Here is a 15,756-nt window from a genome sequence, read left to right as displayed (position 1 = left end):
AGTCCATTTCTTACTACTAGCGACTCTAACTGCCGAGTCAGCAGAACAGACACCTCTGTTCTCAAGGCATTCTTCTCGGGCCTCAAGCCCCTCTTAACCCACCATCGGACTACCCCCACCGACCGATCCTCCTGCTGCGCCTTTCTAACTTGATTACGAGTCAGTTGAGGAAGAGAATCTGGGGTCACATTTGCCACTTGGCATTGCATAGAGAGGGCATTAGTTTGATGTCCATGGCACCGAGTCTTCACCTCCGAGGCGGGGACCCTATCCATCCACCCAGTCTGTTTGGACGAATGTGAAGAGTTCCTTGAGCTCCACCTCTTCCGACACTGACGAGCCATATGGTCAGGACACCCACAAACAAAGCACCCTTTTGGTCTCATACTCTTTACTCTACAGAGGTCATCATTCTAGCTCCCTGAAACCAGGGTTTGCTTCTCGGCTACCTCCACAGCACTTTGTAGCCGCTGTATTGTCTTGGCCTTGGCACTTAACAATTGTGTAATCTGCTCCCCCTGTTTCTCGATGACTGTCAGCAGTTCCATCTCTCGGCAGTCGGCTGCTGGCTTCAGGGCAACAGTAGTCACCCGAGGGGATATCTTCTCTCTTGCTGCCAAAATAAACTCCTCCTTGCGAACTTCCTTAAGCAGCTCATGAAAAGAACCAGGAATCTTCTCTCTATCACAAGACCTCATCCGCTGGGCAATTGGATCATGCGTGAGAGCTCCTCTGAGTACCTGTTCCAGACGACACTGATCAACTTCTTTAGGGCTGACTCCACCTTTAGATACTATTCTTTGAGCCAGCTTGTCTAACCGGTAGAGATAGTAAGACATCTTCTCATCTGGCAGTTGGTAGGTGGTACGGAGTTTATAGAGAAGATCAGTAGCATCTTCAGGGGATCCAAAAGCATCTTCTAAAGCACTCATATAATCTTGATAAGTTGCTTGTGGCCTGTTCCGCCAAACAGCCTGCACCACTTCCATAGCAGTACCCCTCAAACTTTCTACTATTCTCTGCTTCTTCACAGCATCAGTGCACTGCCACTCTTCTGAGCACAGCAAAGTGACATCCCTCCAAGTATCATAGCCTTCTTCTCCAGCAGGGGTGGGGAGGGCACCCGAAAAAGTTCTTAGGCGACGGTAGTTCCCCTCTGGCTGCATCTTTGCGAATTGACTGACTAACTTTTCCATCGCTGTCATAAGCACATCAGCAGGGACAGCTGTCTCTTCCTGACTGGCCCTAAATGGGGTAGAGGGCGGACTTATACTAGTCTTTCTAGGCTGAGTGTTTGATCCCTGTTGCTGGGTCTCCACTTTGGACTCAATAGGCCAAGTGATCTTCCATTGTCTACCATGCTCTGGGGGCACGGTTATCATGGATGGGAAATATTCTTTCCTTAAAATCTGCCCTGTTGAGATCAGGGCTGTGGGTAATTGTCCCCCTTTTTCCTTCCTGCGGTCGACCACTTTAGGGTGGGCAAGTTCAGTGAGTCGGTTAACTATTTTCAGTATCTCCTCATCAGATGCATCACGAAGCTCACCACTCACTGCAAAGCTTTGTTTAGCTGTTACATCCATCTCTCGGCACCACAAATACGCTTCTCGCTCTGTTAAAGTCTCCATAGTAAATACTCCTGTGTTAGTTCTGGATCTCAGCAGTGCCTCCACTGTAACACCCCTTTATGGCTACCACTGTACCCTGGGTGTTATGGGGGGGGTCTCACCTCTTCTGTACGCAGTGCCTCCACCCGAATCTTGATTGGAGCTCTGTCTCTGGGCTGCAGAAGGACAGATATCTTATGCCAGAGGCTGATTCGGGAAACCCCTGCCACAGCTCGGTACACACTCAGGGAGCAGGAGTACAACAGTTTAACAGATTTATTACTATGAAGCAGAATTAAAATGGATTTACAGGAATAAACATACAATGCAATTAACTATGCTCTATAAAAGTCATATACACATCACTGTCTAATTAAACTCCAACCCTGCTAATATAACGTGGCAAAGTCCCTGTCTTCTGTATTTACTCAGTCCAAACGTTGGGGCCCAGTTGCCGCGGATGTTGGCGCACAAAGTAACAATCGTGGGTGCACTTAGATGAACATTGATGTCAATAGTTTATGTTGCCTTGTACTCACTGTAAATAGCGCTGATAGAACCACAAGTCTCATAAGGGCACTCACTGTGTCTCTAATGACTGGAGGATTCTTTAGACTCCAGCTGAGGGTTGCAGGATTTAGACCTTTATGCGATGGGAGTACTGGCAGGACTCTCTGGATCTTTGCTCTCCGGCAACACTGGTATCTCCACAGGGTCCTCCATACTCTGCAACTTAGGGGAATCAAGATACACACCGCTCTGTTTCTCATAACCAGCAGCAGCAGCCACATTTTCTCTCCTCTCTCTCTTTTCTTTCACTTTCTCCTCAGCATCCTCCCCCAAGTCCCTCCTCCTCCCTTCTTCTATCATCTCACTGGAACAAGGATCCCTGGGAGTTGTAGTCTTCTGCCACTCAGGAGAAAAACGATTAGTGTCTGTAGGTCCCTGGTTAACAGCCACTGCATAACTCCTCTTAGAGTCTGCAAGCTCCAGAATTCCAGTAGATGCTCTAACAGTTCCCTGTGCATGTGTTACATTTATAACAGAGTAAATACAGTATGAAACATATAATGTAATTCTTATGGCAAGTTTTCTACACAGTACTGTCAAGCTAATCCCCAATGCTGATAGTGTCCACAAACATGTAAAGTATTATCCTAATGTTCCCTTTCCTTTCTTCTAGGCCCTAGTGGGGGTCTTGGTTTTTCCCGCTAGACTGCAAGTCCTTTGGACAAAGTCAAGCACTGTTCTCTGGGCCTTTCTCACAATGGCCGGTCCCTGTCCTGACTGGCTGCACTACCCCAAACAGCACCCTATACTGTATGTCAGTGAAGTAATGGCATGGCTCACTTGCGCCTCATCAGGGAGCTGCAACATTAAGGCCACATGACCTTTTGCACCATTCCTGCCCAAAACTCTTCCTCTTCCTGTTAGTTCCGCAGGGTTTCAATTGGGCAGTAGGAGGTCATCTCTGGACACAAATACCACATAGCGGTGGGGAATGTTATCCTTTATGGCACACCCTCTTACATATTATGTGGCCATAATAGTGAACAAAGGTTCATTTAGACAAGCTTACTCCAGCCCATTAATGAGTGATGATCAGCGCTCAATTCACTTGCCATTTATATACAGCCAGACAAAAACTGATGGGCACAGAACAATCGCTAAGGCTACTTTCACACATCAGGTTTTCGGCGTCAGGCGCGATCCGGCGTCGTGCCGGAACGCCGGATCCGGCAAATGTTTTGTAAAACCTGATGTGCCGGATCCGTTTTCTGCCGGATCCGTCTTGTTCTTGACAGACAAAACCGGATCCGTCTCATCCGGTTCATCCGTTTTTCTATCCGTTTTTCGACGGATTACGCCGGATCCGGTTTTTAAAATTGACCCTTGTGGCCTTCCGAACGGGATTGGCTACTGGAAAACTATATATAGCATGTTCCTACAGCCTTTCTTTGACAGGTTGTAGAGGAGAAAGTGCAGGTTGGAGAGAAGAGCAAGTTGGCGAAGATGGATGTTGTGATTGGAAATATTTTGAAGAATTTGGCGGATTTTATAGCGGAGGCGAATCGTTTGAGGGTGATTGTTCTGGAGAAGGAGAGAGCGAGACAGCAGCGCATCAGGCATCGTAGACGACGTTTGTGGATCCACCCCATCACAGCCAAGAGAATGACGCGTGGGGTCTATTCTACACTCTGCATGGACCTTCGACGAAACCCGGACAAATTTTTTGGATATGTTCGGATGAAAATGGAGAATTTTGATTACTTGGTGGAGCGCATTGCACACCTCATAAGAAAAGCGGACACCTATTGCCGCTTCTCTGTTTCACCCACAGAGCGTCTGATGGTGACTTTAAGGTAAGCCACATTTATTGGATGTGATCGCATCAGAGCACACTTTCACTGCAATCTTGTTGGTGGTAGTTTGTATCTCCAAGTGTTATAGCTGAGTTTTGGTATGTAATGCTGTGATTTAAAACTAATTTATTGTTTTTTAATTCCCCACAGATTTCTTGCAACTGGAGAATCCCTTTCGTCACTGCATTTCCAGTACAGACTCGGGATTTCCACCATATCTGGAATAGTGAAGTACACATGCTGTGCACTGTGGGACTCCTTAGCTGAAGAGTTTTTACCAGAGCCCACAACAGAGAGGTGGATTGAAATTGCTGACAAGTTTCAACAGATATGTCAGTTTCCCAACTGCTTGGGTGCTGTGGACGGGAAACATATCCGCATTGTAAAGCCAGCTGGATCGGGATCGGAATATTTCAATTACAAGAAATATTTTTCAATTGTCCTCATGGCCATCGCTGACGCGGAATACAAATTTATTGCTGTTGATATTGGGGCCTATGGCCGCTCCAATGACTCTCAAGTTTTCAAACTGTCTGCCATGGGGCGTAAACTGTATGGAAACACCTTCCAGTTCCCACCACCTAGACCGCTGCCGCAAACATCTGGTCCACCTATGCCATTTGTCTGTGTAGGGGATGAAGCCTTCCAGCTGTCAGAACACCTTTTGAAACCGTACTCTAGCAGAGGATTGACAAGACCAAAACGCATTTTTAATTACCGCCTCACAAGAGCAAGAAGAATGGTTGAATGTACCTTTGGTATTCTGACAGCCAAATGGCGGGTCCTATTGACTGCGATCAACCTCAAGACAGAAACTGTTGACGAGGTGATCAAAGCTTGCGTGGTACTCCACAATTTTGTTATCTGCAAGGAACCCATTTCCATTGAGGACACCTCTGAAGAAACCACCTTGCAAGATTACCATGACATTACCACTAGAAGTTCTGTGACGGTTTCAGTAATGAGGGACAATTTTGCACTATACTTTATGTCACCTCAAGGCAGAGTACACTGGCAGGATGACAGAGTGTGAAAGATTTGTGCCCTAACCAAACTTGTGTACCTTCTGTACCAACAGTATATAACTTTGCCAACCAAAGTTGGCTATCTTGTCATGGTCTCTATTTTTAGCTTTAGGCCACAGGTGTGTACCTGGTTGTGTTTTATGCAAAGTATTTCACCTTTTAACAAAAGTTGTGTACATTGTTAGGAAATCACCAACAATAAACACAACTTTTTAGGTGAAATACTTTGCTTCAAACACAACCAGGAACACAACTGTGGCAAAAAGCTAAAATTTACCCACAGTTATATACCTGGTTTTGAATACCTTTTTACCTTTTAAATACCCTGTATTTAACCTTTTTTTTAAACATATTTCACCGCAGAAAGAAATGACAGACAACCAGTGTAAACAATAATTTAACTTTTATTTAAAATATTTTTTTTTTGTAAACTGTTTTTAAAGTTAAAAAAACTTTTTTAATAAAGGTTTGAAACCAACTGGGCATTTTTATTACAAAACACACATTACAAATCTGTGTAGTGTGGGGTGGAAATACTGCTGGAGGGGCTGCGGGACACTTCGACAATGGGAGTGTGGAGAGAGGACTGGGATCGTGGTGGGGAAGGAACAGTTAGAGGTGATGGTGTGGAAAAAGCTACAGAATGGGTGGACATGTGGGAGGCAGAAGAGGTGGTGGGTGGTGGAGTGGAGGGTTGGGCAGGGACTGTAGGAGCAGATGATGTTGATGGAAAGTTTTATGGGGAAGGAGTTTGGTACGGGGAAGGAGTTTGGTACGGGGAAGGAGTTTGGTACGGGGCAGGTTGCTGGAAGTGGGGAGATGTCTGGTACTGGGGAGGTTGCTGGTACTGGGGAGGTTGCTGGTACTGGGCAGGTTGCTGGTATGTAATAGGAGGGGGAGGATGGAAAGTGGCTGGAGGGGGTGCAGATGTAATAGGAGGGGGAGGATGGAAAGTGGCTGGAGGGGGTGCAGGTGGAGGAACTACAGTGGTGGGAGGTGGAGGTTGGGAGGTAACCTGCTGTAGAGCACCGTGGCACGAATGCATTACATGCATCTGCTGGGTAGGAGATAGTGTTGCCATGCGCTCCACAACAGACCTGAAAAAGGTGTGGTTTGGCGAAGATCTTGCTTCTGAATGCATGGTTTGCAGAAGTGTCTTCACCTCCAGAATGCTGGAGTTGATCTGCTGAAAGCCTGCGGAGATTTGCTCTGACAAGACTTTTAGACAGTTCTGGAAAGATGCATTCAGATGCAAGAACTCTGGCGCATAACTCTTTTCCTGACCCCTCTGCCGCTGCCGCCCAGTACCCGCAGGTGTACTAGAGGTGGCAGGGGCAGAAGGGTGGGGTAAAGGGAAAGCGATCTCCTCACCAGCAGCTTCATGTAATGTAGGCGGCCACGATGCTCCTGTGCTGGTGGATGGGACAGATGGGTCGAATGTGTGGGAAGGCTGGGAAGGTGCAGATGTACCGGGGCGGTCGAAGTGTCCCTCGGTGCCGGTCTCCTCAGGGATCGCCTCAGAAGGGTCCAATCGTGCAGGCTCCCGAGTGCTGCTCACCATGCTGTGGAATAAAGAGAAAAAAAAACAATTAAAATAGTGACATGGTATGGCCCTGGCTGAAAAAAAAAAGTTACATCTAAACATTTTTTTGTCACATGTGGTGTGTTATGTTTACCTTCTGGTGAGCATTGTCTCCCGGAGGAACGACAGGGCTCGTGCGTACTTGTACTTGCTCCTGCGTCCTCCAGATCCACTCGGGGCCCGCATCTCTTTATTGAACTCCTTCTTGAAACGATCCCTCACAGACCGCCACCGCTTCACAATTCTCTCCCCTGAAACGAGAAAGGACAAAGTGGTTAGTATACAACATCAGTGTTTCCCAAACTCCAGTCCTCATGGTCCCCAGGGGTCATGTTTTCAGGATTTCCAAAGTAAATAGAAATCCTGAACACATGATCCGTGGGGACCACGAGGACTGGAGTTCGGGAAACACTGGTTTAAATCAAGCAACCGGTACTGTATATACTTACGCTCTTTAATCTGGGCCCGAGCTTCGAGGTCCTCCCAGCGGTCCACAAGGAGCGAACAGATTTCCTCCCAGAGTCGTCGGGTAACGATAAGGTCAGCGTGGCGGCGGTCAGCCATATTCCAGAGCGGCTCCCTTTCTCTGACGAGATCGATGAGGCGGTCCACATCAATCCCTCCATCCTCACCGTAAGAGTCGGGAGCACGCTGTGAAGGCTGTTAAAGAAAAAGACAAAAATAACATAATTAGCCTCCACAAAAGAAATGAAATAAAAAGTGCAAAAAAACAAAGCAAAAATATTTATACTTACACGCTGGTGACCGCCGCGTTGCTGTCGCCGACGACCCTGGGAGGCACTGCGAGGACCTCTTGGCCGAGCACCAGATTGGGAAGACTAGAGAAGAAAACAAAAAATGTTATGTCTTTGGATGTAGGCATTTGTTTGCTGTTTTTGGTCTGCAGAACATTGTTTCCTATGTGTTGTGTGTAGTGTGATGTTGTGTTTCTGCGTTTGATGCAAAAAACTTACCAATTGTGAGCCCACTCCAGGTGTCTGTCCACCCCTTCCTTCTTCTTCTGGGAGCTCCTCTTCATCTTGTGATTCCTGTTTTGAAATAAAAGGCAATGAATACACATATATTACAGAGATGATGGATTTTGGAAATAAAAACTTACCGTCAAACGCTGACGATGCGAGGGAGGGCTCCCAGAAGAAGATGTGCTGTCTTCCTCATGGCCAGACTCCATGGCTGTGGGTGGTGTTCCTGCTGCTGCCATTGCTGCTGCTGCTGCTGCATCTCTTGGGCGGCTGTTGAATAAAGAGAAACAAAGGGCCAATGAATATCTTGATATTCCATAGCCCTAGTTTGGAGGAATGGGGGATTTGATAATTACCATCTCTCATCTGCTGCTGGACTCCCCTCCCGTTGTTCAGCATGCTGCTCCATTTGGGGTGGTGCTGATGGTGCTGCTGCAGATGTCTGCTGCCTTCTCCTGCTCCTGGTTCTTGGCTTGGGTGGCATGTTGGGTGTGGCTGAGGGTCCCACTGTCTTGCTTTTATATATGTCTTGTGGGCAGAGCTACTGAGCATGCTCAGACCCAAAAAAACGGATCCGGCCACCGGATTCGGCTGTCGCCGGATCAGGCGCATTGCGGCGCTCATAGGCTTTCATTGTATGAAAAAGCCGGACACGCCGGATTCGGCGTGTCCGGCTTTTTCGGCGGAGACAAAAAACGCTACAGTAGCCGTTTTTTCCAGACGCCGGATCGCGTCACATTGCCGGATCCGGCGAAAATCGGATGAAACGCATGGCCATCCGGCTCGATCCGGCTCTAATGCAAGTCATTGCATTTCGCCGGATCCGGTTTTTGTCAAAAGCGCCGGATCGCGCCTGACGGCGAAAACCTGATGTGTGAAAGAGGCCTAATACAACAGTTCTGTCCCAATTCAGCGTGATCTAATATATAAAGCGCAAGTGTGTGTATGTATGTGTGTATGTCCGGGATTGGCTCCGTACCGTCGCAGCTACAGCCAAAAAATTTGGCACAGTCACATGTCTGGACCCCGAGAGTGACCTAGGCTATGTTGTGAGGCGAAATTTTAACCCTGCGCGTTCCAATTCACCAAACAATTTTGCCCCTATCTACATAATGGGAAAAAAGTGTGTGTGTATCAAGCCCCGCCCCTCGTTATGATGTCATAATGGTTGCCATGGCAACGCTGATGTCATCATAGGTTGCAAGCCCCGCCGCTCATTATGATGTCATAATGGTTGACTATGGGATGGAGGATGTGTGATGGGTATATTGGCACTTGACTATGGGATGGAGGATATGTATGACGGGTATATGGGATTATGGGATGGCGGATATGTATGATGGGTATATGGGCATGGGACTATGAGATGAAGGATGTGTAATGGGTATACGGGCTCTCGACTATGGGATGGCGAATATGTATGATGGGTATATGGGCATGGGACTATGGGATGGAGGATGTGTGATGGGTATATGGGCACTTGACTATGGGATGGAGGATATGTATGATGGGCATATGGGCACGGGCCTATAGGATCGTGGATATGTATGATGGATATATGGGCACGGGACTATGGGTGGAGGATAATTATAATTTGCTATAACTAACCACAGTTAGTTACTATGCCCGGGCAGCGCCGGGCTCTTCAGCTAGTAGTAAATGAGGAATTCGGCACTGATATTGCAGTGAATTAAACAAGTTTTTTTAACGGCAATCCAATTAGCTAACGTTTCATTTCTAGTAATTAGACCTTCACCAGAACTGATTGCCATATTCTGTCAAAATACAGCGCTGTAGGTAATGCTACATGCATCACTGTGGAATAGCGCCATTAATTTCTGATGAAGATCTAATTACGAGGACCGAACCATTAACTAATTGGATTGCCATTAAAAAGAATTTGTTTAATTCACTGCAATTTGAGTGCTGAGTTCCTTATTTGCTTGCTTACGGGTTGAATCCCTACTTGTGCACCTGACCTCCAAACCAGAGAATACCGTATATTACTACAACCAATTCAACCTCATGTTATTAGCAGGACACTCCCTGTTTGGGTGGGGAGATGTGCTGCCAAGAAGGATGATTTTTATATTTGCATAAAAGATCCGTTCACCCAAAGAACAAATGTCTTCCTTGTTTACATGGTCCGATAGTCAGGATCTATCAATTATTGGTCCGTCTAAATCCAAACCATTGTCGACTTCTAAACTAGCATCTTTGCAATGTACCTCTTATCAAGAGGTTACCAGGTTTTTTTCAAGCCTATCTGAGTGCAGCATGGTGTAGGGGCAGAGACCCTGGTTAAAGCGATATTTTACTTGCTGCAGTTTTGATTTGTCTGTATTATGAGACTCTTCAGAAAATGAGATGTATTATGAGACCCTCCAGCAGGTGAAGTGTGTATTATTTATTTTGCTCACTTACATTGCACCAGTAACTCCACAGCGCTTTACAGACATTATCATCACTGTCCCCATTGGGGCTCAAAATCTAAATTCCCTATCAGTATGTCTTTAGAGTGTGGGAGGAAACCGGAGAACCCAGAGGAAACCCACGCAAACACGGGAGAACATACAAACTCCTTGCAGATGTTGCCCTTGGTGGGATTTGAACCCATGACCCCAGCGCTGCAATGCTAACCACTGAGCCACCGTGCTGCCCATATTATAAAGTTCTACAGCAACTGAGATGTGTATTATGTGGTTGTGAAGCAAATGAGGTGTGTATTATGAGGCTATCAGCTGTTGCAGAACCTTATAATACACACTTCAGCTTCTGCAGAATCTCATCATACATACCTCAGCTGCTACAGAACCTCAAATTACCCAACTCAGATGATACACAGAACCTCATAATACCCATCTCACCTGCTAAATATCATCATAAACACACCTCAGTTGCTGCAGAACCTCAAAATAACCTGTATCCAAGAGTCTACTACAAAATGATGTCACTGATTGAATGTTCACTCATATCCTCCTGCCATCAGTGCCCTCTGCACTGTTCCGTTCACTTTATTTCATTTCTGCATATCACTTTTGTGCAGGGCCCTGAGCAGACTTTAATATCCACTAATGTTGCAATTTTGATCTTCTCATCTACTGTTAAGGGAGGTGTCCAGTCTAAAACTACAAGTCTACAGTCAAACTTTGTGACTGCAGACTTGTGAATCCTCACATCGCACGGCCTGGGCACTGTGAGGATTCTCCGGTGCCAGCGTCGGGAATGGTGGTCAAGTGACTACAAGTGTGTGATATGCATACTGCAAGCCACATTCCTAATAGATGAACCTCGCTCAATGCAATTGTCTAATAAAACAGTGGAGTTGGATTATGGCCAAGAGTATGCATATCACATACTTGCGGTCACATAATCACAGTTCCCGAGATGAATTGGAGAATCCTCACAGTGTGTATTGTGCGCGACATGAGGATTTAAAAGTCTGCAGCCACATAGAGTGACCGTAGACTTGTAGTTTTAGACCAGACAACCTCTTTACTGGTGCCATAAATATGTGCTGTGTAATGTTTGATGAGGACTTAATTAGAGTGCAAACTCAGGCTAGCAGCACTTCTATTCATGGGGACTGCGCCGATGCAGCACGATAATGCTAGTATGATCAGTGCAGTCTGTACTTAATGTGCACAGGTGGCCTCTGACAAAAGAGTGCAGTGAAGGTGCCCTTCCCCCTCTCTCTAAAGCAGACTATGGAACTGACAGGAGATTTAGCAGGAGCACAAGGCATGTTCAAAACTATGGTGGAGGCGTGTTCTTTCTCTAGTGTGTTGCTGCCTGCTTATTATTGGTCAGTGTCAAACTGGGAGAAGAAGTACACACCCCCAGTGAAAACTATCTGAGAATGCTCACTTAGACTTAACAAGAGTTAATTCATTAAGTGCCAAATTCTTTGATTATCAATATCTCTGCAACGGAGAGGAGAAATTAAAATAATAAAACAGTTTTAATCCGCTCCTTAGCCACTATTGGATTGTGCGTCCTCTTCAACATAAAAAAAAATTGGTGAAAGGTCCTCTTTAAAACTTTGCTCTAATGGAAGACTTTTTTTGTAATACTTTTGAAGAAAACAGGAAAACAGTGATTGCGTGAAGTCTCCTAGTTTATTTGTCTTAGGCTGAAAATGTTCTTTCTGTTTAATGCTGTCATAATAAGATAGTTCTTATGCTTAAGCCCTGGGAGAGCCTCATGTATTTTTTCTGTATTTCTTGTTTGGGTTTTCACAGGAAAGATTTGTGATCCTTTGTGTGTACAGTTCAAGCGCTATTGTCTTGTCACTCCTTAATAAAGCTTGGCTGGGTTGATACTTTATAAAGAATTTACCCATTTGTTACTAGAAGGCAGGAGATACTCTCTACTGTCAATCCTCGAAACCCAAAAGAATGCAATAATCCATATAAACAGTGTCCACCATGCTATGATTTTTAGGCAAATATGGAGAAGGATACTGGAAAAATGTATCACTCACCACCTTTTTGTACAACTTTTAAATCCTTGAATCTGTTGCTTATGGGAACTCCCAAAAAACTCCCACAATGAACCATGCTATCCCATTTTGTGGTCCAGTTTGTAGACCATGAGGCTGAAAATAATTTGGTTACTGATATGCATGTCAATTTTTAAATTTTTGATTCTAATTTGAAATCGATGGGACTTACAGAAGCAAGAGAATGGTCAGAGCTCCGCAGATATCACCTTCATGACCAGAGTATGCAAGACTTTTCAGAAGTCTCATTATCAACACAGACAAGGTTGCAATGAAAGGACAACACCTTTATATGAATATAAAGTATGTATATAACACAGGACCTACCATTCACATTCACATCCTAATTAGTATACACTCTAAGCTCGAAGGTAGGCTTAAGTCCATTGAGTTCAGCCTATATCCTAACATGTTGATCCAGAAGAAAGAAAAAACCCCATGGGGCAGATACTAATAGCTCCAATTAGGGGAAAAATTCCTTACCGACTCTACATACGGCTATCAGACTAGTTCCCTGGCTCATCGCCCCATTATATAAATTTTATATTTATCAAGAAGGGCATTCAGGCTTTTCTTGAATTTTAGTAATATGAAAAAAAAATAACACCGACTTTTTTTTATAAATACATTTAACATAGAAAAAAGTGATTTAAACAATAGATCACTATCCACAAGATAACCGTAAAAAAAAAAAACTTGGACTATATATAGACATATATTTTACACTGATCTATTGTAACTAAGCAAAATTTACAAAATTGAACATGAGGTTCTTAGTATTAGTTTTTTGCCATGTAATCAGAGAGCACCTTGATGTACAGGCAAAGACCCTGATTCCAGTGATGTGTCACTTACTGGACTGTATTTTGCTGTTTCAACAAAATCAGTGTTTTATCCAAAGGAGTTTACCACTGGAGGACAAGCTACCCTTTGCCTACTAGTCCAACCCCACCCCGGCACTGATTATCAGCTTTCTGTCAATATTAATCCAAACAAATACCAGAAATAAAATATCATATGCCCATGTGAATGGCGACTCAATAATCAATTAAAATTTTAAGAAGAAAACAGAGTCAAAAAACTGCCAAAAAAATACAGATAATTTATTAAATAAATTACAAAATCATGTACATAAACAGAAATCATTTGCATAAAAAAAGAGAAAAAAAATCAATTATTCCTTACATACAGACAATTATCGCATGGGTTTCATCATATATAATATGTGACTAAATCCATGGGTGTAAAAAACAGCAGAGGAAAAGGTCAGGATATATTGGACAATTGCAAACAGAGAAGAAAAGGAGGTAATCTATATGAGTATATCACTTTTCCTTATATTGAGTGCTGCATATGCCTTTAAATTATAGTGAAAGTGCATGGATTTTTAAAAAAGACACAGTGCCATCAATGTAGTGATCACTATAAAACTCTGGATGCTTGCCATTCATAAACAATCATTGGGTTAGTAACGCGGGGAATAATTACCCATAATACACACAGATGAGATCCCAGGACCAGTGATGTCCGCAACTTGCATGCGTGACTGCTCCACAAAGATTAGCATTTGTATGGAATCACAATGTATCTCTGATCCTGGAAAATTCTGTTTGAATTGAAGCAGGTTCCGTGAATGCTGATTGCGTTGGGTCTGGTATCAAAGGTCTCCAAAAATCTGCTACTATTATAATACATGAACAAGACAATTGTATCAGACCAACAGTCTCTCCAGCTCATAGAAGAGCGGTGCCTACTATAGCAACAATATTCCATAAAATACACATGGACAAAGGTTTTGAAGATGGGACAACACAAAACTTTCTTACAACCTTACTCTTCTTGACAAACAGTGAATAAAGCTACGGTAACTTAATCTGTCCACACCATTTTTGGATCATTAATTGAGACATTTCTTTGTATCATTGAAGAATTTTTATGTCATTTGTTGGATCGATGGGGGTCCGACAACCGGAACCCCCTACTAATCATCTGTTATTTGCTTTGGAGTCTGCCAGATGTAAACACTATAAAAGGAAGCTACAAAGTGAAGCTCTATTCTATGTGTAGCAGTGGCAGTCGGGTGCTGCAGGACAGCTCTTAAGGTCCCGTTACACTTAGCGATGCAGCAGCAATCTCAACAACGATACGACCCGGTCAGGATCGCTGGTGCATAGCTAAATTGTTGCTAGTGAGCTGCCAAACAGGCAGATCTCACCAGCGATGCAGCAGCGGTTGGCGGTCATCACTTACCAGTCAGAGGCAGCTCTGATGACGTCTTCCACCCGTGTCCATGTGTCGCTCGTCAGCACCAGCAGGAAGCCGACGATGAGAAATGGATCAAGACAATCTCGCGCGATCAGCGATATCCAGCGGGGTGCCGGGTCGCAGGTACGTGTCACATGTAGTGAAATCTCTCGTGATATCGCTGTTGCGTCACAAAATCGGTGACACTTTAGCGATATCGCTAGCGATCTCGCTATGTGTGAAGGGGGCTTTATTCTTTCGACCCGGCAGCGGACACTACACATTGAATGGAGTTGCTGTTTGTTCAAAGTGTTTACATCTGGCAGCCACCAAAGCAAATAACAGCTGATTAATGGGGGGTACTGAGTGTTGGCCCCCACAATCTGATATTGATTACCTATTTTAAGCATAGGTCATCAATACTATTTGAATGAACAAACCCTTTAATACGGTATATTCAACTAGATAATAGTATCTGATAATATTAGTACTGTATACATACAGTATATATAATACTAGCTGAAGAGCCCGGCGTTGCCCGGGCATAGTAACCAACTGTGGATAGTTATAACAAATTATAATGATTATATTGTACATAAAAAAAGTGTATCTAATCCTATCCTGTGTGATACTGTCTGCTGAGCCGTGTATCTAATCCTATTCTGTGTGATACTGTGTGCTGAGCTGCATATCTAATCCTATCCTGTGATACTGTCTGCTGAGCTGTGCATCTAATCCTATGCTGTGTGATACTGACTGCTGAGCCGTGTATCTAATCCTATCCTGTGTGATACTGACTGCTGAGGTGTGTATCTAATCCTCTCCTGTGTGATACTGACTGCTGAGCTGTGAATCTAATCCTATCCTGTGTGATACTGACTGCTGAGCCGTGTATCTAATCCTATCCTGTGTGATACTGACTGCTGAGGTGTGTATCTAATCCTCTCCTGTGTGATACTGACTGCTGAGCTGTGAATCTAATCCTATCCTGTGTGATACTGACTGCTGAGCTGTGTATCTAATCCTATCCTGTGTGATACTGACTGCTGAGCTGTGTATCTAATCCTATTCTGTGTGATACTGACTGCTGAGCTGTGTATCTAATCCTATCCTGTGTGATACTGTCTGCTGAGCCGTGTATCTAATCCTATCCTGTGTGATACTGGGCTCCCCCTGCAGTCTGTGTCAGAGGGTGGTCTGTGTTGGCACGGTAATAAATTGTGTTATTTCCAGCTTTACAGAAGGACGATAACACCATAGAAGATAAGAATAATAGGCCTCAGTTACCACAACTGTCTACAAAGAAAACTGTTGCTGATAGCAACCAATCACAGCTCATTTTTCATTTAAACAGCTCTGGGACAGCGTGGTGAGTTTTGAGTGGCAACTTTTGTGTTTCGAGTTTTATGTGGCGAGGTTGGTGTATGTGTGGTGAAATGTGTGCTGAGGGT

At 44.4% G+C, this 15,756-nt stretch overlaps 1 protein-coding gene across 1 annotated transcript; it reads right to left on the bottom strand.

The window, feature by feature from the left end:
- Positions 1-413: 413 nt before the first annotated feature.
- On the bottom strand, positions 414-1,628 carry LOC141097499 (paraneoplastic antigen Ma1 homolog). The gene has a single exon (XM_073584722.1). The coding sequence runs from the start codon at positions 1,626-1,628 to the stop codon at positions 414-416; it is 1,215 nt and encodes a 404-aa protein (XP_073440823.1).
- Positions 1,629-15,756: the final 14,128 nt, after the last annotated feature.

This window comes from Dendrobates tinctorius, unplaced genomic scaffold (genome assembly GCF_039654945.1).
Source record: "Dendrobates tinctorius isolate UK_male_01 unplaced genomic scaffold, ASM3965494v1 ptg000084l, whole genome shotgun sequence".
In the NCBI taxonomy this organism is placed as follows: Eukaryota; Metazoa; Chordata; class Amphibia; order Anura; family Dendrobatidae; genus Dendrobates; species Dendrobates tinctorius.
Note: the sequence above shows the minus strand (reverse complement) of the source record. Positions and strands in the feature narration are given on the sequence as shown.

What these genes read in the sequence shown, in the direction of transcription:
- LOC141097499 (XM_073584722.1), bottom strand. Translation starts at nt 1,628, where the DNA reads ATGGAGACTTTAACAGAGCGAGAAGCGTATTTGTGGTGCCGAGAGATG.